This window comes from Ciconia boyciana, chromosome 14 (assembly GCF_034638445.1).
Source record: "Ciconia boyciana chromosome 14, ASM3463844v1, whole genome shotgun sequence".
NCBI lineage: Eukaryota > Metazoa > Chordata > Aves > Ciconiiformes > Ciconiidae > Ciconia > Ciconia boyciana.
In genome coordinates this window covers 16,350,076-16,377,981 of record NC_132947.1, presented here as the reverse complement: position 1 = coordinate 16,377,981, position 27,906 = coordinate 16,350,076, and the positions used below count along the sequence as shown (strand labels likewise).

General features: G+C 45.9%; 1 protein-coding gene across 1 annotated transcript; it reads left to right on the top strand.

Annotated features, from left to right (window-relative positions):
• Positions 1-27,194, top strand: FAM83C (family with sequence similarity 83 member C). Its single transcript, XM_072879286.1, has 4 exons — positions 1-555; positions 8,368-8,535; positions 13,010-13,134; positions 25,831-27,194. Exons 1-4 carry the CDS (start codon positions 1-3, stop codon positions 26,771-26,773), a joined length of 1,791 nt encoding a protein of 596 aa, XP_072735387.1. The 3' UTR covers positions 26,774-27,194.
• The last annotated feature ends 712 nt before the right edge of the window (positions 27,195-27,906 follow it).

Genomic DNA, 27,906 nt, shown 5'->3' with positions numbered 1-27,906 from the left:
ATGTTCAACTATCTAGCAGTAGAGGTGAGACCCCAGTTCCACCGCAGCTATGGGGGCCAGCAAGGAGTGTCTGGGCCACTGAAGAGTCGCCTAGAGCAGCTGAAGAAGCCGTGGTGGAGGGAGCCCACCCCACTGGTGCTCCAGCACAGTGAAACAGCCAGGCTTGCCATAGATGCCTTTCTTGAACAGGGGGAACGCGGCTACCTGAGTGCCATCGCTGAGGAACGGGAACTGCCTTTTCTTTCCACCTTGGACATGGAATATATAAGCCATCAGAGAAACCAAAGCTTTCCAGATACCAATGCAATGAAAGACAAAGAGGCTGACCCTGGCGATGCAGACACTGGAGATAGGTCCTCCCTCAACTCTGAGCTAACATCTGGCACCTACTTTCCGCTCATGTCTGATGTGCACCCTCCAGAGCTGGAGCTGGGGTGGCCAGGGATGCCGCTCCTCACAGTCTCTGGCCAGACTCAAGCCACTGTGATTTTCCAAAGAAACAAAACTAACAGCATTAAGGATTTGCTCCGGTCTCTGATCAGCCGGGCACGGGCGGTATGTATAGAGCTGCGTCCCTTGAATGGGGTCTTGTGCCACAGCACCCGAGTCCTGGTGGCTGGTCCCGCAACCATACACCACACGCTCCAAACTGTTGCTGCTCTCTAGATGTCTGGCATGATGTGATTGCTTTTTCTCTAGCAGATCTGTAACTGTTCCTGCTCCTTTCCTTTCCTGTAATTTCTTTCCGCCTGGGATTTCATGTCATACAGGCAGTGCCCTTTAAGGCACTCTGTGTCTATATTTGCGGGTATGCAGAGCACTGTACCAAAGCCTGGAGCAAGTGAGTGGCAGGATGTGCAGCGTTAACGCTTAGCTGTCCTCAGCCGGCAAGCGTGCACCAGCCAGCCCTTCTGCCCTCTGCCAGGGAGTGTGCACGGCCAGGGCTTTTCTCAACCCCTGGACATCTTGTTAAGCAGGACAAGAGGATACCACTGGTGAGTTGCTGTGGGGGAACATAGGACCTGAGAAAACTTGTGGGACTGAATATCCCTGCCTGTGGTTTGAAGTAGGTTAGAATACATCATCATATCTTCTAGACTTGATGTCTGTGCCTCTCTGAGGATGAGTAAGATCAGCCCGTTTTGCCCCATTGCACAGTTTCTGCTGGGCAGAGATTGACAACCCTCGGATGTAATAAAAACTGGATGACTACAATACTTGCCTACCAAGCACAATCCCAGTGTGAATTTACTCACGAAATTATGCTCCTTCTTGTTTCTTTTTACCTTGACACTATACTGTGTACTAAAGCAGCAGCTCAGACAGCTGTATCTCAGACACATTTTCAGTTTTTATTGTCTTTGTCCTCTTTATGGTTATTTTCATCTGTTCCATGTCAATTTTCTTTTGTAGTATTTCAATAGCATTGTGATATTGAGTAAATTTTTAGTGCAAAGTTCACTTTTAACCAGTCAGCTTCTAGGCAATTTCTCTTATCACTCCAATAGCTTCTTATTTAACTTTACAGTCACTCCTTAAATTCATTACTGCCTACTGCAGAAAGTGGGAGATAAAGAATTGTTAAGCCTGGACTTCAGCTGTGTCAAGAACAAGCTGTTTCCGGGCAGACTGAGCTATAAAGTGTTATCTTTTATCACCATCTGCAGAGTTGAGCAAAGTTATGTTGTCCCCAGCAGATGAAACTGGGGCCATGCAGCAGCTCAGATTGCTGAGCAGCATCATAACATCGTCAAAGAAACACGTATCATTGAACTTTGGGCGTGATACGAGGTAAATGGGGATCTTTTTTTCTTTTGTCCAAAAGAAGATCATTTTGCCACGCAAGCTACTGCTCAGTTGTAAGCAGCCATCGCTTCATGCCTGAACTTCTGTTGCACCTTTGTAGGCAAATACAGGAAGTTTTGTCCAGGAAGTAAGTGACAAATAGCTCTGTTTGTCCTTGCAGGCAGCTGATTTATGATATCTTAAATGATCTGAAAAGTCCTGTGACACTTACTGCATCCTTTTCAGCAATGGGATTAAGACATAGTCATGGCAGAATGCACAAAGTAAATGACTACCAAGAAATGTCCTCTTATCACTTAGCATGTGTCCCGGATCTCTGACGATATTATGATCCTTTAAACCAGATGAAAAACATCTTGCTGCTTTCTCAGTTCACAGGAACTTCTCTATTGCTGCAGGGAGGTTGCCCAGGCAGTAGGTGCTTTATTGTACTTTAAGAACATTTTGAGCTTTTTACTTTTTTTGCTTGGCTTGCAAAAGCACTGACAGTCTTCGGCCCTTTATGTTCAAGCTGGGGATTTTCACACAGTGTTTTTGACTGTTGTGTGAAATGCGAGAATGAGTTTTCAACCATCTTACTGTTTTATTACTGGTGTTTTACTGGCTTCTAGGTTAGCAGCTGTGGCCAGTGCTTCCCATGATTAACTCTATGATTGACGGCAGTTCCAGCTCATTCACAACCCAGTTACACATCTTTAAGTAGTTACTGAGTCATTTTGCTCATCAAACCATCCCAAAGGATGTTACCTGTGTGTCTTTTAATGACAAAAGAGCAACCAGAGGTAAAATCATCTTTTGCTTGAAGTGCCAGTAGCAACTGTGCAGAGAACCGCTTGCAAAAGCAAGAAATGCTTTTCAACTGCTGTTTCTGCATTTCAAATATTTTCTCCACTAGACTTTAAGCTCTCGTCATATATCCCTCCTTTACAGTGTTTCTTGTCCTGTGTGCTTACAGCTAACATAGAAGGGGGATACAGTGCTGGTGGGATGTGGGAAAGATGTTGAGGTCCCTGAATGCTTTTCCTGGGTCCTGTAGACAGGAAGGTGTGCGTCTTGAAATGTTGTTTGCTGTTTTCTCCTGTACAGTCATACAGAACATCAGCTGACATATTTTGCAACAGCATATTTGTACTGACAAATCAGCAAAAAGGGCATTTGTTTTATTGGTACCTTTTGCTGGTTCAGTTTGTCTTTCTACTTAGCTGTATTTAACCAGCTGTCTTTGAAGATGTATTTTCAGATTTGAGCTTTTCTCTTTGCAGACATAAGAAGATGCAGCGCAGCCACACCTTAGCCTTCATTTGATAATACTATTACAATTTTTCTTTTGTTGGATGAGCTCCAATCTATTTTGAACTGTCCATGCTTCTTCTTTCACCCCTCTTGTACAACTCTGACACTGGCTGCACGTATGCATTTACGTGTGATGGTGGAAGGGTCCCAGATGGTCTCCCAGAGAAGCAATGTGTCGCTTCAAATGGCAACACTAAGGTAATGACCAAAACCACACTGCTATTGGCAAATACTAGTAAAACCAGCTGTGCTGGTTAGAAACCAGACAGATGGCAACCCCAGTGGGGTGCTTGTAAGTGCTGTAATTCCCAAAGTGATGACTGCAGTAATCGCTGAATTGTGAGTTTCCAGAAGTGGATTTAGAAATGTCATGATTTAACCCTACAGTGGCAAGGTGTGAATTTTCTAGAGCCTGTGGGGCAGCTGTGTCTTTGCAATGTCCTGACCTGCCAAGGCTGTGCCATGGGCTTGGTGGCCGTGATCAGTGTGGTGAGGAACAGGGATGCTCTGAGCCAGCCCCAGCCTTGCAGGTCCCACCACTGAAACCAGGGGGCTGGAGGCACTGGACGTACATTGCTTAGGTTTGTAAGGCCAGATTGACTTAAATGCCCAAGGCTTTTAAATGTGAGACATGAGTTTTCAGGAGCCTGAATTGGAGATGGTAGTTAGGTACCTAACTTCCACTGTCTTATAGAGCTGTTGGAAATTATCCTTGAGGCTTCAAACCTCACTTTGTGACAATACATTCTTAGGAGGCTTCAAGGGGAAGACTTCCAGGGTCGTCTTCCCCCAAAACTTCTTGGCTTTGGGGTTGAGCTGATGTTATTGTAAGAGCTGCCTGCTTTCTTTACCAAGAGGATATAGTGATCTGAGTGGCCCTTACGGTTGTCCTGTGGCACCCATGCTTAGAATGAGCAGCCCCACCATGGGTGCCTGCATCTCCACCGTGTGAGGCTATGGCAGGGCACAACTCCCCTCTTCCCACTGCAATGCTCCTTGCTGCAAACTGCAGTGGTCATGGGGCTGCCAGCCGCCTTGCCCAACATCAGCTGTGGGTGCTTGCCAGCACCACCAGGAGCAACTCTACCCAAATCCCTCCTGCGAAGGGGCCGCATGTGGGGAGGCCATGAATAGAGCCATAGCCTGTTCCACCTCCTGATGCCAAGCGAAGATCTGCTTTGGAAAACATGAGTCTGACTATCACACAGGGCTCCACCTCGCTTGCACAAGCTGACGTCCCACTGCCTGGGGCACTTGCTCCTGCGCTGATGCCAGAACCCTGCCACAAGGCTGCCAGGAGATGCAGGTCTGCCTGGCAGCAAGCTGCATCCAGCCCAGGGCACTGGGTGCCACGGGTGACTCTGTGCCACATGCTGCCATGCGCAGCCATGCTACTGCCTGCTCAGCCCCGTCCCTCTCACAGCAAGTACTGCAGACTGGCAGTGCCATTTTTGGGCAAGCAACAGTCCCAAACTCTGCCAAAGCCTGTGAGCACTAGTAGAGAAAAGCAAGATGGTGTGGACCTTCTGTGCGCGCTAGGCTCAAGCAGTGCCTCTGAGCGTGTGGGGTCTGGGGACAAAGGAGCATCGGTCTCTCTTGACTCCATCATATGGACTTCCCAAGCCAAGTTTAGATTGTCTCCAAGGCCAAGCCTGCCTCAGACCTAAGCCTGAGATGAGCTGGAATATCATGAGGCAAGTGTGGCTGAGAGGGACTTGCTTGCGGCCTTACACAAGGTTTGGGCTATAGTTTTTTCTTGGTCATTAGAGGATGGGTGGCCCATCAAGGTCATTTGGCTAAATTGCCTTTGGTCTTTGGCTGAAGGCCAATGTGGAAAAACATGGTGAAGACCTGCTTTTTTGTGTGCATCTCAGTGGTACCTAATGCTGATAACCCAGCAGCAACATTAATTTGGGAAGTTGAAGATGCTTCTCACTGCTTTCAGAGCTCTTCCAGGGCTGACTATGCTGTCCATGCCAAATGGGCATGTTTCAGGAGGGGAGAAGAGTTTGCCAGAGCCTCATAAGGCTTCTGGAAAGACAACACTGATGAGGGCTACAAAAGAGGTGCCCTTCGGAGTCAGGCTCTGAAGCCTGTATCTCCCAGGGCCCAGGTGAGAGTGTGGAGATGTGGTTTTGGCCTGGACAGTAGGAATGATTTTTAGCTCTTGATGACAGCTGCCTTGTGTCCTACGTGGATGCTTGGGATCACACCAGCCTCCAGGAAGGTTCTTCCCCAAACCCTGCTGTGGTGAGCTGGGCCTGGGGTCTTCTGCAAGATGTTGAGGACCAATGACAGTGTGTAAGCCATCATCACAGAGATTGTCTCTGGGGAAAAATCAGATAGAGCCAAGAAATCTTGTCCATCTGCAAAAGGGATAAATCCCCAAGGGAGCAGGAAGGAACCTTTTGGCGTTGCTGCCCTCCTCTGCCACGGCTCTGGTGCAGAGGGTCTCTCCATGGTGCGTGCAGGCAGAGCGGGGCTGAGAGGATCCAGCTTGCCAAGCAAAAGACTGGGCAGGAGAGCGTGGGGAAGCCAGTGAGGCCCCGCTCTGCCCATGGCAGCTGCCTCCACTCAGCACCTAGGCCATGAGTATGAGCCTGGAAAGAGGCAGTTTATTAATGAAAACAGAGCAGAAGAGCTACTGGGCAGTGGGCGATCTGGGGCCAGTGTGCCAGTCTGGAGCAGAGACATAAGCCTGTCCCCACATCCAAGGACAGTGATACTTGGAGCTCCTCCACTCTTTTCTGAAGCTATTCCAGATCAGACCCATGAACGTGATTCAGCTTGTTCCTATTTAAAGCTTGAACCACTGCACACGTAAAAGTTAACCTCACTGCTGTCCTCTGCATTTAACTCTGAAGAGGAGCAGCTGAGCAGAAGTGGCAGAGGAAAGCTCACCCTACATGGTGATTTGGACTATGGAGAATTGCATTCATGGCCGTGCTCTAACACAGAGGTGTTTCAAAACAGGACTCCTACCTCCTCACAGGGTGCACAATGAGCAAGAGAACAAACTCTGTCATGCATTTTGTGTGCAAGGTGTAGTGCAGGGCATGAACATTGAGTAGCAGGGTAAAGTAGGCCACTGGAGCTTCACTCCAAAACTCAGTGCTTTTTGGGTCATCTTTATTTGGGCATCCTCCGCTAGGTGCAGAATCTCAAAATCAGAGTTATGCACACAACTTACAAGTACCAAACAGTTACCTTATTCACTGCTAAGATATGGTAAAGACTGGGACTAAAGTACTTGGTCAGTGTCGTGGTTTAACCCCAGCTGGCAGCTCAGCCCCCCCAGCTGCTCGCTCACTCCCCCCCAGTGGGATGGGGGAGAGAATCGGAAGGGTAGAAGTGAGAAAACTCGTGGGGTGAGATAAAGACAGTTTAATAGGGAAAGCAAAAGCCACACACACAAGCAAAGCAAAACAAGGAATTCCTTCACTCCTTCCCATAGGCAGGCAGGTGTTCAGCCATCTCCAGGAAAGCCGGGCTCCATCATGTGTAACGGTGACTTGGGAAGACAAACGCCATCACTCCAAACGTCCCCCCCTTCCTTCTTCTTCCCCAGTTTCTGTACTGAGCATGACGCCATATGGGGTGGAATAGCCCTTTGGCCAGCTTGGATCAACTATCCTGGCTGTGCCCCCTCCCAGGTCTTGTGCGCCCGGCAGAGCATGGGGAGCTGAAAAGTCCTTGACCAGTGTAAACATTACTCAGCAACAACTAAAACATCAGAGTGTTATCAACACTGTTCTTAGCACAAATCCAAAACATAGCCCTGTACTAGCTACTATAAAGAAAATTAACTTTATCCCAGCCAAAACCAGCACAGTCAGTAGTTCCGTTATTTCTTCAGCTTTTGAAATGAAGCTGGCCTGTTGGTAAATTCTTCACTACTTTACCTTTTTCAGTCCCCCAGTGTGTTGCCATCTTCCATGAGTTCTCAGTGTTAACTGTTAATGGTTCAAGGTCTAAGTCACCGGATTGCTCTGCAAGAACCCTCAGGTGAAGTATGTCAGGCCTGACAAATCATCCAGCTCAGCAAGTGCTCTCCTGCCTGTTCCTTCCTTCTCCAAGATGTCCTCCTGATTCTTACCACTAATGGTGACAGCCAGCAGATGGATCCCAGCAGTTCCTTCCTGATCCAAATAATGGCTGCTTTGATGTTGTCTGCTGGCAGCCTCACTCTGTGAGGAACAGTGGAACAGCTTCTCCAGTCACATCTTAATCTATTTATGGTTGATTTTCCTTGATCTGTTGTTCTGGTTGCAGGTCATACTGTACTTTGAATTTTCTAGTTCTGGGTCAACTCACTTGCAGCAGGTACTTGTCATAACCTACCTTCCATTTTCTGTATTTTCCTTCCAGTTTTTGGAGAATTCATTTAGCCAAGATGGTCTGCTGCCTCCCATCCCATCTCCACAGTGGGATGCGTTGCCATGGCCTTCTTCAATCTCATTCTTTAAAGAATTGACAGTTCTCTTTAAAATTCTTTTCATTCTTAAAACCCCTCCCTTGGAGACCTTATCTTGCAAGTCTTCAGTTTATTGAGATAGATTTTCTTTCTTTATTTTTTTTTTAATAATGTTAGTGTTATTCCCTCTTCCTACTGTTAGGTTTCATAACTATCACTTGCATCCTGGGCTGCGTTAGTGAGAGTGCTGCCAGCAGGGAAAGGGAAGGGATCCTTCCCACACACATTATTCTACGATTTTGTCTAGTCGCCCCTAGGATGTAATCCTGGAACAAGGACATGTACGTACTTGATCAAAATACCTTCTCCCTTACCTGGCAGTGTGTCCTTCCTGAAAAAAATGATACTTCTTTATATTAATATGCTAGTCATCTATGGATTCACTCATACCGATTGAATAATGATTTTGGTCAGTCTCAGCTCTTCCATTTATATGCTGTATTTCTGGCATATTTGCTTAAGGCAATGCATACTTGTTGCATCTATGATATTCAGAGTTTGTGCACATGCATTACCCTTTCAGCTATTTCTTTCTGTGAATGACAGATGAGACAGGAGGTAGGTGGATGGGGAATGTCGTCACAATTATTAAAAGTGATTTTATCTGCCATGGTGGGGTAAGAGCTGTTAAATACAAAGGTCCAGAAGCAATCTCCACTCATGTGGCCACAGACGTTCAGTAACTCAGGAGGTTTGAATACTTAATTCATAGTTTAAAGCACAATTCACTTGGGCATGAGATTTCAACAGTCTCTTGGTTTACCCCCCCCCCCCCCCTCTTTTTTCCCGGCTAGGTCATAGCGATTGTGATGGATCTGTTTACAGACATGGAAATACTGTGTGACCTGCTGGAGGCCTCAAGCAGACGGCACGTCCCTGTTTACCTGATCCTGGATGAAGAGTACTTGAAGCATTTTTTGGAAATGTGCAATAAAATGGCTCTTACTCAGGACAGCTTACCAGTAAGTTTTCAGTCACACACTGGATATGATAAACAGGTCTTGGAATCGGTAAAAGCCATGTACCCTTTGTTCTGTTCCCTCTGCCTGATCCCTAGGACCTATCCCTTCTCCCACTGTCCCAGGCTGAGAGACCATGGCTGTTTGGTCTAGGAAATCGAGATCTGTCTGGAAGAACAGGGGAAGGAGTGGAGGAGCCTCCCAGTCCCATATCTTGATGTTTTGTGGTCCTCATTTCAGTTTTACACAGAAGTGTGAAGTCAAGGCCAATAAGATGCAGTGCATTACTGAACCCTTTGCTGGGCTGGTGCAGATAGGCAGACAGAGGCAGACCAGAAAATTTATGTTCACGTGGACCTGCATCATCTCCTTTCCTTGTCCCCTCTCAGCCCCTGCTGTAGGACATAGAATTGCAAGACTTAAATTGCTCATAGTTCCGATCCCTGGTCTCAGTTTAGATTCTGGCCAGAGCTGCTGTAGTGCAGTAGCTGGGTGCGGAAGGGAAGCAGTGAGTCCCTCCAGATGTCCTGATGCAAAACCTACCATTTCCTCCTAGCCCTGCTGCACTGCCTCAATGTAAAACCACATGTTAAAAATATCATGTTAAGATCTGCTTTTAGGCTTTGAGATTCAGTTGTGGGTTCATGAGGGACTTGTGCAGAGCCTGATTCCCCCCTCAGTGGGATGCCCATCAGCATTGGTGTGTGGTGCCCAGAGCAGGCAAGCAATAAAAATTAATGTGTCAGTGCGACAAGCTCTCTTGGGAACTTGCAGACTCAGAAATGCACCCCAGTATCTTGGTGCTCCCTATATAGCCCTTCTGGCTACCACCTATCAATGGAAGTTGGTTTTTTTGTCATTTGTTAGTCCTGCAAGGCCAGCAGTCCTGGCTGTGCTCCTTCACTGGGTGCATAGGATTCCCTGGAGGACTGATTCTCTTCCAGCCACCAATTTCATAGGTTTTCCCTTCATCTTGGTGGTGAATGCTTGGAAGTTATCCGGTTACCTCAAAACCATTGTTAACTAAAAAACAGGCTAGGGGAAATGCAAAAATAATGTTTTACAGCATTCAAAATAGATGCAGTTGCAAATGTCTTAATTTCCCCTCATTTTTAACCTGTCTACACAAAGATTAATTTAGAGAGACTTCCTTCTTCCCCCGTGTTGGTGATGCTCTGTCCTTTCTTGCTTCTCACAAGCCAGACCCATTTCATCCTGCCTCTTGAGATGGCAACTGTTAGAGAAAACTGCTTCATGCTGGAGCATGTTTGCTTTCATAAACAACTGCATCACTGAAGTCACCTGGTGGATCCAGATAAATTCCATCTCTCCAAAATTTATTTTATTTGCTTCTTATCCAAGAGCCTGGCCATTGTTTTTAATTAAAATTAGAATGAGTTTATATCCATGGAGATGTCTACGTCTCTTTGTTAGACCTGATGTCATGCCTTGTTAATCAACACTTGCCTCCCCCATTCAGTGACTCATCGGCAGGTCTCAATGTGAAGTGCCTCTTAAGCTGATGCATCTCAAGCAGTATGTTAGCAAACACGCTTGATACTCACATCTAAGTGGAACGAGTGTACATATTTTATTCCTTGCTCTGAGTTGTGACAGGATGTGACAGTAAATCTCCATTTGGAATAACTGGTGACAATTTGGGGTTTAATGGGGAATTTGGGGCAATAGCCCCTCCAGCATCTTGCTTCTAAGAACAGAAGTTCTAAGAATTGTGTGAGCCCGCTGGTGTCAAATCCTGGTGCTGAACATCAGCAAATCCTGCAGTGGTGCATCGAGCATTGGCAGCCGTCACAGCAGAAGACTGTGATTTGCATTTTTTTCAAATGGCCATCTGCTGAACCTAAAACTACTGTCTAAATGGAGTGAGAGTGGTACCTGGCAGTCTGGCTTTCCTGCAAGACTGCAGGATTCTCGTGTTGTTTGGACAATTCAGGGCCTGGATTGCCAAGAGGAAGAAGAAGATGGAAAAAATGAGCCAGATATCAGAAACTCACCCAGCCTTGGAAAGGATAGAGGGAGTGAAGAAATACTGTGGTGACAAATCTATGGGATATCCCTTACTTGAAGTGGTTTTAACTTCCCTGGTGGGGGAGAGGAAGCTCCTCCCAGTGAGAACTAGTATTAGTAAAACGTCAGCACTGGAAGAAAAAAAATCCTCATGTTGACTGGCCACAGGATTAGAGGAACACCTCCCCAAGCATCCAGTGTATCTTGCTCTATATCAGCAACTTGTGGTGGCCTTTCAGAGTATCACAGGTTAATGCAAGTTGACAGGGACCTCAGGAAGCCATCAAGTCCAACCTTGTGCTCAAAGCAGCATCACCTGTGAGGTCAAACATAGTTGCTCAGGGCCTTACCTGGTCTAGTCTTGAAAAATCTCCAAGCATGGAGACTGCACAACATCTCTGGGTAACTTGTTCCAATGCATAACTGTTCTTATGGGGAAAAAGTTTCTCCCTTCTCATAGGTGACAGATGAGAACATGTTCTGGGACACAAGAAGGCAACAAGTGAGAGCTGCAGTGCAAAGATTCTGAAGCTTTAGCTCTGTCCCTGCTAAAAGTTTCTATGAACTCAAGAGAAGACTGGACAAGTACTTGGAGAAGAGGTCTGGGGGGGGTCCCACTAAGACAAACCACAAGAGAATCAGGAAATCTCCCAGCAGAAAAGAGACTCAGCAGCAATATTAGGGACAGCATCATAAATGATTGCCTTCTTCCTGCTCTTCCCCAGCTGCCATTGCCTGCTGCGAGAGATAGACTGTTGGGTCAGATGGACCCCGGTCTGGAGGAGATTTGCTGCTGTTATGAAGCCCTGAAGGCAATGGTGTCCTTGGGAGGGCGGGAAGACTTCCTCAGTGCAATGTGAGAGTCAAGCCTTTCCCACCCTGCTGCAATGAGCTCCCCAGCAGATGTTTCTGGGAAGCCCACCTCCTGCCCGCAGGGACTCTGACGGAAGAGGAAAGCCCGTCAGGAATGGAGTCACCTGCTGTAGGGTGACTGCCTCCTGCTCCTCACCCCCGAGGCACAACTTCCACGCTGTGAACCCCACGTGAGGCCAGAGACTGGGTGAGCCGGTCCCTGGCTGTGTGCAGGCAGCCTGGGGAGCCCATGCGTGCTCAACCTGCCCAGGAGGAGGAGGGGAGAAGGGGGTGCAGCGAAGCCCAGGAGCAGCTCCTGGAGGGGCGGCAGGGACGTGGGTCTGCGCCCCGCGGAGAACATCTGTAGGCAAATCACAACTATTCGCGCTTGTCTTTTGTCTGCAGCACTGGCTGTTACACACTGCTGTGTCTGGCCAGACTGAAATCTGCTGCGTGGTGGAGGGGAGGCTGCCACCTCCACCAGGAACGCCTGCTGGCCATGGGCAGCACCCACCTCTGCCAAGAGGCAAAATGGCCCCGGTGGCGTGTGCAGCCCCTACCAACTGCCGTGGGTCTTCGTCTTTTGCGGGGCTGAGATGAGGGATGAGCAGGGATGAGCTGCCCACAAAGGGATCTGCCGGGCCACACGCAGGTGGTGACAGTTTGTGACAGCTCCTGGTGTGCCAGAGCCGCTGCAGGTGGCTGGGGAGCTGGCCTGCAGGGGCAGTTAGGGATGATCTGGCAGGGCCAGCGAAGGCGCAGCCTTAGGGACGTTTGTTTACATACGAGATGTTTTGTTTGGCACTGTGTCATATAGACCAGGCCAGTAACTGTTTCCAGTGACTGTTCTCCTCTTCTGCCTTCCCCAGCTGAGGTGCAAATAACTTTTATTATGGGAAAAAACCTCACGTTACGAAAAAGGCTCCTGATGGATACTGAGAGCCTTATTTCCCATTTTGTACTGGGCAGTCGGTTTTACAGGCCGAAGTTGTGTCGGAGAAGTTCTTTGCAGTCTTTAAAACAGATGAGGATCAGGTCTGTACAGCAGCTGAAAATTTTAATATCATTTTTAAATATACTGATAAAAGGCAATTCTTAAAATGTAGACATACCTTTCTGTAAATCTTTTTTATTAAGCAATATTTTGGTTTTAAGAAGCCTGTCACTGTATAAAATCAGAACAGCACATTCGATGGATTAGAAACTGGCTAGTTGTTATAAGTAAAAATTTAGTTTAAATGCAGAGCCATCGGCAAGTGCGGTTAATTGAATATTATCAATAATCTGGAAGAAATTGTATAGTCTTACCTGCTTCAGAAATGATCTGTAGGCTCATAGGATTCTCCAAATTTTTTTCAAACCAGCATTTGTATCTAAGTGCAACTTGTTAATATTTGCTGGTATTTTTCTCTTCTAGAAGCAGACGGTGTGACAAAGTATTTGGTATGTAGAAGCCAAGAAAAACTTAATGCCTTACTGCATTCTACCTCTGGAAGCAGAGCTTCTGCTTGAGGGAGTCCATCAGTGATGCATAAGGGAACATTTCAGTTTAGTTCAATACATGTCCCCTTGCCAACTCTGCTTTCTTTGGTTTCAGAACATGCGCATAAGATGTCTGAGTGGAGACACATATTACAGCAAAGCAGGCAAGAAATTTGCAGGCCAAGTTCTGGAGAAATTTATCCTGATTGATTGTGACCAAGTTCTTGCTGGTACATACAGGTAAGAAAAAGTAGGAACTACTGTGACAAAGACTGGTGACACTGAGAAAATATTAATTACCAAAATACTGGATAATGTACCTCTTATTTTTTTTTTCTCCATGATAATGATACACTGGGTTTCCTCTTCATTTTCCCTTATAAATGTCAGGTTTCATTTTGGTGCTTTACCTTCTTCTACTCCATCCTCTTGCTCTTACCTTGCTGTTTAGCTTTCAGATAGCATTAACTGTTTGTCTGCCAACATTGACACTTCCAGGACACATCTATCTGTGAGTATTGCTTCATTTCTTAAAAATGTAAAAAATGTTCTACCAGGTCAGATGATGCTCCAACTAGCCTAGATTCTGTCTCCAGCCGATGCTGTTTAGGGAGAGCAGCCCGAACTGCTCTCTGTGGTCCATCCCCCTTGTCCTCCCACAGCCTGCGCAATTGTTGCATACATCCCTACTTATTCCCTTCAGCACCTGTTCTGTACCTATGGTCTGTGAATTTGCCCTAACTCATTGTCCGTTCTAAACCAATCTCCTACTAATTTCATGAAGTGCCCTTAGTTCTAGTGCTGCAGATTGGTAAAATAGCTGTCCTACATTCAGCTAAGTCATTGCTTTCACACTTTTCCAAGCCTCCAATCTTATCCACCCTCCCTGCCCTTTTCTTATCTAAAGTGAAGACCTCGGCCTTTTCAGTGTCTCCTCGTACGGCAGCTGCTGCATCCCTCAGTCATTTTAATTATCATTCGCTGCACCCTCTCTAACCTCACTATGTCCTTCTTGAGATGCAGAGACCAGAACTGTATGCAGCCTCCAAGATATGGCTGCACCACGGTGTTATAGTGGGTCAAAATGATGCCCTCTGCTTTGTTATTATCACCCCTGCTGACAGTGGCCAACATTCATTGAATTTTTTAGCTGCCACTGCACACTCAGCTGATGATTTCGGAGAACTGCTGACGATGATTCTGAGCTCCTTCCTGAGCTGTTCCAGGTCCAGCATCATACAGGCCTGATACAGATAATTTTTCCCTATGGGTACACCACATTTTCCTACTCTGAAGTTCATCTGCCACATATTTGTCCACTTGCTCAGTTCTGTGAGGTCCTTCTGGGTTTCCTTACCTTCAGTGAGGTATCCAACCACCTGAAGGAATTGAGCATCCCCTGCAAACCTGGAGATTTCACTGCACCCCTCCATGCCTGAGGTCACCCAAAACCAGCCCCAGCCCCAGTCTCTGGGGCCTCACTGCTGACTCTTACCCATGCTGAAAAATGACCATTAAACCCTACCCTTTGCATCCTGTGCTTTTGCCAGCTGTCGGTCCATAATGAGACCTTTCCTCCATGCCCATGGTGACTTAGTTTCTTAAAGGGCTTTGGTGTAGAACCTTGCCAAAGGCTCTTTGAAACCCCAGAAATATGTAGTTGGGCTGGTCCCTTTAGCCATGTGCTCACTGGCTCCCTCACCAAACTCCAGCAAGTCTGTGAGGCAGGGCTTGCCTTTACAGTAGCCCTGCTGACTTTCTTCCAAGAGGCTGTGCTTCTCCATGCCATCAGTAATCTCGTTCTTCACAGCACACTCTGCCATGTCCCAGGGCGGAGGTCAGCTCCAGCGGTATGTGGGCCTCAAGATTATGTCCAGAGCCCTCTCTGTAGATGGGATCATACTGGAAACCTCCCAGTCCTCAGCAAAGCAGTCTTTGCAGTGGCCCTGGTGCACAGGAGTGAAACACATCTCAGTGTCACCAGCATTAGCAATGGATGCAAAAAATTCATTGAGGTTCTCTGGTATGGTCTTGCCATCACTGAATGCCCCTTTTGACCCAGAGGTCTCAAATGGGCCCCCCAATTTCTTAACTGCCAGTACAGCATTTCTGAACAACCTACAAGCCATAGTCATCTTGGGTTTTTTGGACTCCTCCTTTTCAGCTCCTTTTTGACTAATTGCTGCATTTTTACATAGTTACCTTTCTTGCAATTGAACACCCATGTGCTGCATTTATTTAGATTGCTCTCTCCCTCTACAGAGTTAAAATTGTGTTGTGAGCGTTTATTACAAATGGGCTCTTCCACTTCTACCTCTGGAACTGAGTTTTATGCATCATTCCAGACCACATCCTGAATAGCATCTTTTCTTGTGGGTCAAACAATTTAGACTAGTTAATTCTGGCAAGTAATAATTTATTGCTTCCAAAAAGTTTTTCTCCACAGCTCATCCCAGTGAAGCATTAACCTAGTATGTATATGAGTGGATGAAATCTCCCACTATTACTACCTGTCCTAATTTTGCAGCCTCTGTAATCTCAGTTAACATTGTCTGATCAGCATCACTGTTCTCATCAGAGGGTTGGGAGTACTGTTCTTTTATTATATTTTTATTACTAGACTCTGAGTTTTCCACCCACAGATCTTTCCCACAGTATTTTCACGCTGTTGCGCATCATGTTATCTTTCACAAACAGTGCAGCTCCCCAGGACAGACTGTTCTGATATTTCTGTGAATTTGGTGCCCTGGCAATACTTTATTCTCCTTCCACCAGGTCTCCTTGAACACTGTTCTCCCTCTGCCTTTCTCTGCCTTTCCCATCTCCCAGCCAGCACATGCTGGACCCTCAGTCTACCGGTGTCCTCATCAGTGCTGTAGCTCCAAGCTGCACCTTCTCCTCTGCTTCTGACTTCATCATCTCCTAGTGTGGAGGTCTCACCTTAGCAAACTCTGGCAGTGAAAAATGGAAGTACTTGGTTGAAACTGGTTATGTAGAGTCTCTAAACAAACAATATGGAGAGCAGTGTCTGGCGGCATTTTGACCATTCTAAGACACGTATCTAAGAACAATGGAGTGAATCACTGCCTGGAAACATCTGTCCATCTCCATTGACTGCAGGGGGCAGGGATTAGATAACTGAGACCACTCATTTTTGAATGGCTAAAACTGAGCATGTGTCAGCTGGATTGAACTCCACAGCTGGAGGAACAGCTTATTTCCCTGTGGCCCAGAGTCAGGGTATTGCTTAGAATGCCGATTCAGTTCTCTGGGTAAGTTCCTCCTTCTGCTGTTCTGGGGCAGGGATTTGGGTCTGCGATGTGCTCTCTTGCTATAGATCTCTGTATAGCTGAAACTTCATGAGTTCTGGACGATAATTATTCAGTTGAATAGGGTCTTATATCTGATTCTCTGCTGTCCCAGTAAGCACGTGATGTTCTGGACTAAAAGAAACAGTCTCTCTTTGTGGAATTTGTTCCACAGTGGTCAGAAACGCTTCCACAGGAGAAAATCAGGAAGTCTGCTACTGGGTATACTGCAGCCTGGTACTATACCTAGTATAGTAGATATTTAGATTACTCTCCCTGCAGATGGGAAAGCTAGATTCAAAGGATGAGAATAATTACTGAGTAAAGCCAAAGATCCAGGATGGATCCAGGGGTGTCTCGGGATGATGCAGGAAAGAGGGTAAGAGTGTTCTTACCCAGTGGCAGGTTTTACAGTTCAACAGTCTTGTGTGCAAGGATCAGAGGTTTCAGAACCTCCGGGGTTATATGTTGTATGTGCTTCTTTATGTTCAGTTTGCCATAGGCGACTTTTTCCCACCATGGTTGGCCTTCATGATACCCTCTGGCAATGGGTTATGCAGTTTGTTTTGTGTGAAGAAGTGATCCATTGTATTTACATTAGACCTACTGCTAGATAATTATATTTGATGCCCCCAGATTCCCATAACCTGGGCACAGTAAATCACTGTTTCCTATTTACTTTCTTGACTGATCATCCATGATTTTGTCCTCCTCCATTATAATCCCTCATATGAATCATCTCTTCTCCAGATGAAGTATCCTTGGCTATTCAGTCATTTCTTGTGCAGGAGATCTTCCAGGCCTTTAATCATAATGGCTATCTTTTGTGAGATGAATTGACCAGAACTGCATGAAATGGTCAAGATATCCCCACCCACTACACTTTAGCATTGTAGTATAATGGCAACTTCTGTCTTTTCCTCTGTCTCTGTTCTGGCAGTTCCTAGTCTGCTGTTTGCCTATTTGACTAGTGCTAAACACTGAAATGATCATTTTTTTTGAACTGTCCATGGGAACCCTGACCTCTTTCCTAAGTGTTAATATCTGAGAACTCATCAATATACAGAGACCATCAGGGTTTTTGCAACAGTTTGAGTTTATTGACATTGAATTTTGTCTATCATTTTGTCACTTAGCCCATACCACAAGATCCTCTTGCAGCTTCTGATTATCCAGTTTTCTTTTGGCCACCCATGATAATTTTGTCATGAGCTCTGACACAGACGGTTTCTACCATTTTTCAGGACTTTTCTGAATATGTTGAACAGCAGGGATCCCAGCACAAAACTTTTGGGATTCCAGTGGGTAAATTAAAACTCTTGCCAGCATTTGTATCGCATCTTTAATCAACTGTTACTCCTCAGGAAGACCTTCCTTTGTACTTCATGATCACGTAATTTTTCTAAGAGTCCTTGCTGAATGACCGTGTCAAAATCTCTTTGAAAATTCAAGTATCCAACATCAAGCAGATCATATGCATCTGTGTGCTTGCTGCCTCCTTCAAAGAACTGCAAGAGGCTTTTGAGGCATGGCTTCCTTCCACAAAAACATGCTTAGTCTTCAGCATTATGATTATAGTTATTTATGCATCTAATAATTTTAGTCTCTATTTGCTTCTACCAGTTTGTTCAGCATGGAAATAAGACTGGCTGGCTTGTAGTTTTCCAGGAGCTCTTTAAAAGGTTCACATTTACTACTTTCCATTCCTCTGCTACTATGTTCAATTTTAAATGATACGTTATTCACTGGTTAATAATTGGAAAATTGCTGACTTCCAGTTTTTGAAGGCTGTTTAATATTTTCCTTTAATGTGCCTTTTAACTATGGTGACTTTTTGGATGTTTTAAAATGTCTTTATTTTGATAGGTACATTTTCTCTGAGACTCTAATATAGCATCTTTAAACAATCTTCATGCTGCCTCAAGCATTTAACCTTTTTAGTTACTCTTTTAAATTTATTTTTAATAGCATTCCTCACTTTCTCATTTAAGTTAAGTATGACTGTTGTGGATTATTTCAGTCCTGAAAGAATGTTTGATATGGGTACGTCATGGTTATTTTTTTGCCGAATGGCCTTTCCAAAGAAACTTTCTGAACTGGTAATGTTATTTCTCCTTTTGTTGGTTTTCTGGTTAGTTTCTCCAAAAAGCAGTCATTTATGAGTCAAAAAGCCCCCATTCAACATGGATATAACTGAATCTCCCTTTATTCCTCTGCTTTCTGCCTTCTTAGCCTCTCAGCGCTTCCTTAGCATGGCATATTTACCATCAGTACTCTGCTCAGAAAGTTCACAGTATAGCCCTAATACTATGTTTTTCCTATTTGGGAGTGGAATTTTAATCCAACAGGAATATATTTCATTTGATGATATATCATTTACCTTATATGACCTTTTTTTTTTTTATGTATTGTGCCACTGCCCCAGCAACATATCCTCTATTTGTCCTTTCTGTATAATTTCTACCCTTGCAGTTATACTGTTCCTTGATTTTCTTCTACCCAGTAAGTTTCTGAAATGCCTCCTGTGTCAGAGTCATCATTTCAGCTCAGGTATTTCACAACATCTATCTGTTTCTTTAGCTCATAGAATTTATGTATGCATGTAAACATTTGTATCTGATCTGGTTGTTCACCACTGTGCACTTTTCTAAACACAGTTTTATTTGTTCAGAAGTTCTTCATTGATTCTAATTTCTTACCTAAGTGTCATTGATTTCCATCCTGTCCTTATATCAGAATACAGTTTTCTTGCTTTTATTCCTAAGGTAAAGTGGGCAATCTCAAACTGTGTGGCCTTCTACACATCACAGCTTTGCTCCAGATTCTAATTTAAAGCCTCCCTATATCTTCTGCATTATATTGTGCAGCAGCCAGGTTTCATTTAGGTTAAGATGGAATCCAGCTTGCTTTATAGAGTCACTATCTTCCTACAGTTTTCCATTTCCTTATGAGTCTACCATCCTTTCCCTAACATAATTTCCCTAACCATGTCCTGTAATACTCTTATACTTCTCTGTCCCATTCTAAGCATGGAAGAGGGAGCATTTTATAAGGCTACCAATAAAATCCTGATCTTTTTTAGCTTCCTACTTAGGTGCTTTTATTTTATCCCCGAGACTCATCCTATCTCTTTTTATGTCAATGGGACCTATACAGACATTGACCAGTGGCTTCTCTGTAGTGCTCCATAACTTAGATCCAAATGTCTCTACTATCCTTCATCCCAGCAAGCAACTCACTCTTCATTCCTTGCTGTCATCCTGCCTGGGCATTGAATCATGGAGGACTACATCTGTGTGCTGTCTGTCTCCTATGGACACCAACACAAATTTAGTACCTTCCGTATAGCTTGGTTTGTGCAACCTGGGGACAGTTACCACGCTGACCGTCAGTTGTCTCTTTTCCAGACTCAGCATCTCCTGTTTCTCAGAGGATTCAAGTTGAGTGAAAGGATTATGCATGTCTTGTAGACCACAATGTAGTTCATACACCCCCAGGATGTTTGCTTTTTTTCCCCAACAATGTGACACTACAGATGCGTGTTTTTCTTAAGACATACTCTAACCCCCAGAGCTGCTGCCTACTCATTCTCCAGCCTGTACTTGTGCACCTGATTGTGACTGCCTGGAATGTAGTTTCTTTGAATGTTTTCCTGTTGAACTGCATCCATTTTTTTCAGAACCTTTTTCAAACTCATATCTGTGCAGTCCCTCTCCATTGGATATGATCTGTGAATTTAATGAATGTACACTCCTCCATTATTTAGGCTGCTCATGAAGATACTGGATAGCACCAGAGTCAAGAAGGTAGATCCCTCTAGAATTTCAATACATCCTTCTACCTTGACAGTGGATACAGATGTCTAGTCTCTCTGCATCCTTTCTTGCAGAGGGGTATTTTCCTACTCTATCCCTGACTATTCAGGTATTCAGTAAGTGTCTTCTAATTCTTCAACTGTAAGAACAAACTCTTTTCTCCTCAAATGCATGCTCAAATCATGCCTGAAATCCATTTTTAGTCTCTAGTTACATCTCTAGCCATCAGATTCTCTGTTCTATGAGCCCTATATGCAGTATTACGTGCATGCAACGAGAGTAGTATACATACTGACGTTTTCGTATTGAACCCCATCTGTTGATACTGTTGTTCTCTGTGCTGACATTTTCCTCGATAGTTTTGTAAAAGCCCTTCTTGTTTTCCAAAATACTCTTGGCAAGCTGAACTCAGTCTGATATATTGCTGCCTATTGGTATGAATCAGGCACATTTTTGGAGAGTTTTCTAAATATGGGAACCAAGCTCACTGCTCTTATCTTAAACAACTGTAGGCAAATTAGTTTAGACCCCTCAACTCTTAGGTGTTTATTGATTAAGTATTTCCCTGTGTTTTCCACCTTTAACATTATAATTCCTCTAAATGAAGACAAGGAGAAAACAGGGTTCATTGAGATATCTAGGCAAAGCAATAATCTAAAATCCTAAATATAATTATATATCTAGCTATTTAGTATTAATCTGGGCACCAGAAGAAATGGTATGTTTCTCTGAGCACTTATTTAACATAACAGAGTGAAGGATGTGAAGACATTTACTAATGCAGCAGATGGGAGGAGCCTAAGGGCAAATGGGGCTAGAGCTAAACAGGATCTTGAACAGGAAAACTAGAGCAAACATTTTCCAGGTTAGGACTAGAGAAAAGAGGTGGTATAGTCAGCCTGAAAGGGAGTTACGTGGCTGTTTGAGTTGCCTTAGACGAGATTAAATTTCTCAGCTCAAAATGGAAGATGGTCAAAGTATCGGTATGTGTCCTGCCTCTGGCACAGAGAGGAAGGAGCTCATTGTTTCCTATATTGTAGTGAAAGAAACTCAAGATTTGGGGTTGAAGCTGACACGACAACTGAAACTGAAAAATGAGAGGAGAAAGTTGAAAGGATTACAAAAGCTCTGCACCTGGCTTCAGTACAGAGGAAGAAGAAACTCAGTACATAAGTGTTTGGCAATGGACAGGTAAAGCTACATGGCTTTGAAGCTGGAGGAGGCTTGGAATTTCTTTAAAAGAAAGGTGCTCATACTCTTAGGTATCCATGTCCCAAGCAAGAGGAAAGAGCTTTTAAGAGTGTGTTCCTGATCCAACTCAATGAACAGTCACCTCAAGAAAGAAATTATAATTAAGCAGAAAGTGAGTGCATAAGGAATGGAAAGCATAGTGTATCAGCAAGGAAACCCCAGGCTGCTAGGTACAGCAATAAAGTGAGCATTGCCAGAAGATAAGCTATATATAACCTTGCAGAGCACAGCAAAGCAAAGAGGAGGAAGTCCTCAGGTGTATAAATAAAAAGTGAATCCAGAAGAAAAAGACAAGGCATGCTGCTGTAAGGATGAATAAGAAATAGATAACTGAGATGGGATGCCCAAATTAATTGAATACATTGCACTGTTTTTAATCAAAATGAAGATGAAAAATGAGAAGTGGAAATTATTTCAAGTGCATTGGAAGCAAGCTTAAAGAGCTTACTAAAATAAAGTCAGATTATTGTCATCTTATCAAAGAAAATGTCACTTGAAACTAAAGGGGTAGTAATGAGTGTTACGCAGTATCTACATTTAGCAACGACCAAAAATGATACACGTTTGTACTGGTGTACAGAAAGAAAAGAATGCCTTGACAGCCAAAGTGACAGAAAAGCAATAAAAATGAGTAAGAGAAACTGCTGAAAGAAGCAAAACACCTTCTGCTGCAAACTGGTACCTCATCAGGGGTTAACAGCTGAAGCAGGGAAGCTGAGTGTGAAGAACTGCGAGTCACCTGCGCAACACCGCTGCAGAAAGGCCGCTGCAACCCCGGCCCGGACGGCAGCTTTAGAGAGGGGCACGCACAAGAGCTCATCCTGTTGTCGGAAACGCTGCTGAGGCCGAGACTTCGGCTGAAACGCCGCAGGGGGCCCTGCGGCCGCTCCTGGGGCCGCTCCTGGGGCCGCCCCTGCCCGGCCCGGGCCGGAGCAGCGGGGCCGGGCTGGCGCGGCCCGACGGGCGGTGGGGCGGTGATGTTGCAACTCCACCTCCTGGGCAGAGGCTGAGCTGCACGGGGTCCCGGAGGGTTCCTGCTCCGGAGGGTCTGAAAGCAAGGCGGGGAAGGGGTCCGATCCTGCAGCGATCCTTTCCCAGACTCCTGCAGTTTGTGCCCCAGGGTGATTCAGAACTGGATACCGGATCTCTCTGTGCAGCAGTTTGTTATGGAAAAAATAATGGCAGGAAAATCCTACCGCTTTCCGAAACTCGCATGAACTTTTAGCATTCACAGTGGCCTGCAGTGAGGAGCTCCACAGCTTGCCTGCGTGTCGTGCCGTGCAAGGAAGTACCTCTTCTTGTCTGTTTTGAATTTGTAACCTGTTAACTTCATTCCATTCCATATACCAGAAGAGACCAAGAATGATCATTCCCTGACTATTTCCTCCATGCTATTCATGGAGGAAAAGACCTTTAGGCAGTTTGTAGTGATGGGAATAGGCATGGCTGGCAAGGCCACATCATCCCATCATGGACACCTGTACTATGGCAAGGAGGAGGGCTGTGCCACTGCAGGGACTTGGATGATTCCTTCCAGGTCCCATCGTGACACCAAGTGGGCAGGCCCCCATTGGATCAGCATGGGAAACTGGGACACAGTAATGCTTGGACTGGGGAAAGAGCCACAGGAGGCATCAGTGGCAGGGACAGTCATAAGGCCAGGGGAGTGTAGTGCTGGATCTGAGGCTGCTCCCCTTACAGGGGAAAGGACAGTTCATGTGGATGAGAGGAGATGACTGGGTGTATCCATCTTGTGCGTTTCTGTAGGGAGGCAGTGCTTGGGTCAGAGGGTGCTGGGAGAAGACAGAAGGTGGAAATCACTTCGTCCGGGGAGGGAAAGAAAACCTAAGCAAGACCTGTTTTTTACCTCCTGCTAAGGTGAGGCCAGAGGCCTTGATGGGTAGCTGTTGTGATGTTCCTGCTAGACCATTTGAGTCTGAGACATGAGACCTCCTAGCCAGAATGAGGAGGGCAAACATGACCACTTGCACAGCTCTGTTTCCAGGTCTGCTGGCAACAGCGGTGCCAGGCTGGGTGAACAGGGATAGCAGGCATTATCCTCCACCTGGCTGACCAGGGTCCTCTTGCAGTTCACAGGACAATGCTTGCAGTGCGAGGGGTGCAAGCTTGCCCCTCCAGAGGAGAGGGTGCTCAGCCCTCTGAGCGCATTTGTGGCTTTCAAGTGAACCACACTGTGGGTTTGTGGGTTTCAAGGAGTTCAGGTGAACACAGGTGTATATGTGAGTGGAGTAGATCCTGAGCTGGGATACGTCTAAGCACTGTGCAGTCCAGATACAGCACTCTTGCGTAGAAGGGTAATAGCTGTAAGCAACGTGGACGGGAGCACCAGCACGCCTGGGAGCTAGGCAGTGCCCCTGGGATAGACGCCTTTGACAATGGCAATAAAGGCTACATGAAATCTCCCATCTGGACTCTTGGATTTCTTCAAAGAACTCTCACAGCTTTGTGAGAGATAACTTTCCTTTGCAAAAGCCACCTTTCCTATTATATCATATTTACCTATATGGCCATTAATTGTATTCTTTAGAAGAGTCTCTACTAATTTGGGACTTTGAGCAACCTCGTCTAGTGGAAGGTGTCCCTGACCATGACAGGGGCTTAGAACTAGATGATCTTTAAGGTCCCTTCCAACCCAAACCATTCCATGATTTGTGCTGTGCAGTTATGAGTTGTATGCATTTGCTCTGAGCCTCCAGTATGTTATTTCTGAATACTCCTCATGCCACCCGCAAAGGCTTTTCACTCTTTTACTACTTCTTCTTACTTAATTTACCTGTTTTGATATTAAGCAGGAAAGTGTTGATCTTTTCATTTTATGTTGCTCTTTGGAGGTTGTGTATGCTGACTGTAAGTATACTACTTCCTTCAAAACAACGTTATGAACCTTAACAACTGCATACTGCTCAGGAACAAGCCAAGAGCTGGTTTTCCTACTGAAAGTTCCCAAATAGCTGTCTTGCGAAGTAAACATTGATGAGGTCCCAAAACATAGTGCCAGTATCTTGTCCTGAAATGACATTTACTTGAGAATAATTGGAATCGCCCATTACAATTGCTCTCCTATAGTTTCTGTGACTTCATTCCTGCTCTTGTCAAAGTCAGTATCTTGCTTTAGCAGCTGATAATGCAGCCCTAAGCTGGTACTTCCATCTGTGAAGGTTCTGTTTTATTTAACACAGTTAGTCTGCTAATCTGGTTTGACTATAGCAAGAATAAAAGAAGCAGCTGATGACTGGGATGACCAGGAGCCTGGGGAGCCTACTCTGTAAGAGAGGCTTCCCTGTTTAATCTAGGAAAATGAAGATTGTGAGGAGAAATGTGGTTACTATCTGTAACTGTATTAAGTTACAGTTTTGGCACAAACAACAGGTAGGGTTAAACAGATAAGGAAAATATGCAGAGTGGCAATTAGAGAAAGTTTTTCCCCAGCTGGGGCAAAACATAATTCATTTTAAGGTGGAACATAACAAGTTCCCAGAAAAGATCCCAAGACATTGTACTGCAAGAGCAGGGACTAGACTTGCTGAACAAAGGGCTCATGAACTTCTAACACCATGCATCTCTTAACTGGACGGCAAGGAAAAGATGGAAAGAATCTGGGAAATCTCACAGCAATACTTATGGAAAACATCATCAGCCTTCCTGTCCTGAGGTATTTCTGTGGGGCTCTGGAGACCTCTGCTCCTCAAGGCAGTGCCCAAGATCTCTATTCCTCACCCTCCTGCCTACCTAAGCAGCTCCTTCAAGTCCGTCACATGTTGCATTTGTTAAGGACATGAGAACATAGCTCCTGCCAAGGCAAGGGAAGAGAGCAGGAGACCAGGCATGCCTTGATATCCCCCCAAACAGTCTTCTCTCCCTCTGTGGAAGGTATGGTTGCAGTGTATTGTGCTAGCCAGATGCTGAGTTACAAAGTCTTGCAATACAAGTTGGGCAGAAAGAGCCCTTCAGTGCCCCGGGCTTTGTATCTCGTTGTCCCATAGCCACGCCATCTCCAGACAGTCGGAGCTCTCCTTGCCACTGCCTGCCTGATACAAACCATGCACACCACAGTAACCCCCTGCATGGACAGACAAGCCTGCCCACAAACGGTTAGCTGGTACTCTCCAACACACGGATGGGACGGGGAATGGAAAACGATGGTTCCTTGCTTATGGGCAGAGAGCGCTGGCAAGAGGAAGCTGGAGAAGAAAAGGCCTGAAACGTGCTGCGGTGCTTTTTAGGCAGGGACCAGTTGCTGCTCTACATCTTTCATAAGGCTGAGGAAAACCGGCTGATATTTTTTGTTCATTGTTTATATTTTCATACAGTTCATTACATCACTGAGCTGAAATTAAATGACCATTTTAGGGTTGTTCTTTTGTAATTATGTAATGAGCACATTCATCTCTACAGGTAATCTCAGATTTGCATACTTCAGAGAAAGTTTTAATGACATAAATTGGGTAGTAATACATCACCTGAATGTTAAAATCAATGCTAGGTATCTTGGCACTCTGTGAACTGAAGTTACATGTGGTGTTTTTTTTCTTTTTTCGCAGTTTCACCTGGCTTTGCAGCCAAGTCCACACCAGCCTGGTGACCCACTTCCGTGGTCAAATTGTTGCAGAGTTTGACAAGGAATTCCGGTACTTGTATGCAGAGTCCAGAGCAGTGACCAGCTTCTGTGTGCCAGATCCTGGAACATGCCCCTCTTGTCAGAATACCTCAAAAGTTGCCAACTCCCTTTTGGAACCCGCACAGGTGAATGATGCTGAAACCACAAGCCCCTCCAGCAGCCTTTCCAATGTAAGCATCAGAAGCATAAAAATGTCTCCCTTTCTGAAAAACTCCAGCTGCAACGTGCACCAGGAAAAGCAAGATTCAAGCTCTGATTCTGGTAATAAGAAGGGGAAGGAAGACACATCTCTGAAGCCCACTTGCCCTAAGCAGCAAGGAGAACCACCAGACTCACCAAACAGTCCTCCAAATAAATCCACCCCAGCCTTGTATCACAAATCAAGTCCCATGACAGCAAGGATATTCTTGCAGCCGGAGCCTTCCCCTGCCCCGAGCTCCAATAAACCTAGTTATCAAGGGGACAATAAGGCTAACAGCAGCCACTGCTCCCCACTAAGACGGGAGCAGACTTTGCAGTCCCTTTCGGAGGGTGCCAGTAGCAACGGGACAAGCATGAAGCAGAAGGGGCCTGCTGCTACCTCCAGGGAACCGACAGCAGAAAATGACAGCACTTTTTATGGGATGGAAAAAAGACAGAGTCCCGGACAAGGAAAATTGGACCTGCTATCCCCATACAACCCACTAAAACGAGATAAAAAGCCTGTAGTTCCTTGCTATGATAAACTCACTGAGGACATGCTGATGGAAAAGAACAGCGCGTATGGGGCTGAGAAAAGAATGACTCTTGGGCACAGTAAGCTGGATCTGATCACCAAGTACAACAAGTTAAAATCTAAACATATACACAGTCGGTTCGAACTCTGACCTGGGCCTTCGAGGCGTCCTTTGGTCTTATTTTCAAGTGGTTGCTTTTCCCCACCAATCATCATGTCTGGGTGGCAAATTAGTCTTTTTCCTATTAAAAGGTGTCTGTCCTGTTTCTAATACATGCAGATGACTGACTCAGATGAGATTAGCAAGTACAGTTCAAATTTTCAATTACAAGATCACGGCAGGAGAGAAAATGACATAAACATAATTCACACTTCTACATTCTTTTTACCCATTTAGGAAAGAAGCATTTCCCCCCAAATTTACAGCAAAAGCAGAGCTACAGCTGGAAACTGGCCACTGAGGTCTTCAGGGTGAACCCAGGTTCTCTTTGTACTGAGTGATTCCTCTCCCTGTATCCATGTGCTGAAAATGAAATGGTCGAAGGCAGGTTGTTAAAAATAAAGGAGCTGTTCTGCTGGAAAGAGCTGTGTTGGGTCCCTCATGGGGAGGTGAGCACGCCGAGCTTGGCCGGGGTCCCCCTGTGTTGGGCTGTGCCATGCCAGGAGGATGTGGGTGGTGTCTGGGCATGTGGCTGGCATCTGCACACAGCTGACGTTGGCGCTTACGTGGTGTCTGCACATGGGTGGCATCACTGCAGGGGTGGTGTCTGCACAAAGATCCCATCTGAACACAGGTGACAGCTGACACAGGTCATGCCTGGACACGGGTGGCCCCTATACGCGAGTGGCATGCTGAGGCACTCGGGTGGCATCTGGATCACGGGTGGCATGTCTGCACACAGGTGACACGTCTGCAGCTGGGTGCTGTTGTACGCAGGCGGTGTCAGCACGAGGGTGGTGCTCGGGCACGGGTCCCGCCTGGGCAGGGATGCTCTCTCTGCACAGGGGCAGCATCTGGGCGTGCATCGTGCCTGCACACAGGTGGTGGTGGCCCACGGCGGCGTGTCCAGGCACACAAACAGCGATGGTGGCATCTTCAGGTACAGGTGGCCTGTGAGGGCACACGGGTGGCCTCAGCCTGTGCTGGTGTATCTGGGCGCATGGCGACGTGTCACGGCCCTCGGTGACACGGCAGAGGCCCGGGTGGCGTGCGGTGCCTGGGGTCGCGCTGCTGTCACGCAGGCCCCGAGGACTGGCGCCGGGGCAGGTCCCTGCCGGGGCCGG

What these genes read in the sequence shown, in the direction of transcription:
- FAM83C (XM_072879286.1), top strand. Translation starts at nt 1, where the DNA reads ATGTTCAACTATCTAGCAGTAGAGGTGAGACCCCAGTTCCACCGCAGC. An exon ending in TGATCAGCCGGGCACGGGCG is followed by an intron (nt 556 to 8,367) that starts GTATGTATAGAG and finishes TTTCCCGGCTAG; the next exon opens with GTCATAGCGATTGTGATGGA. An exon ending in GTTCTTGCTGGTACATACAG is followed by an intron (nt 13,135 to 25,830) that starts GTAAGAAAAAGT and finishes CTTTTTTCGCAG; the next exon opens with TTTCACCTGGCTTTGCAGCC.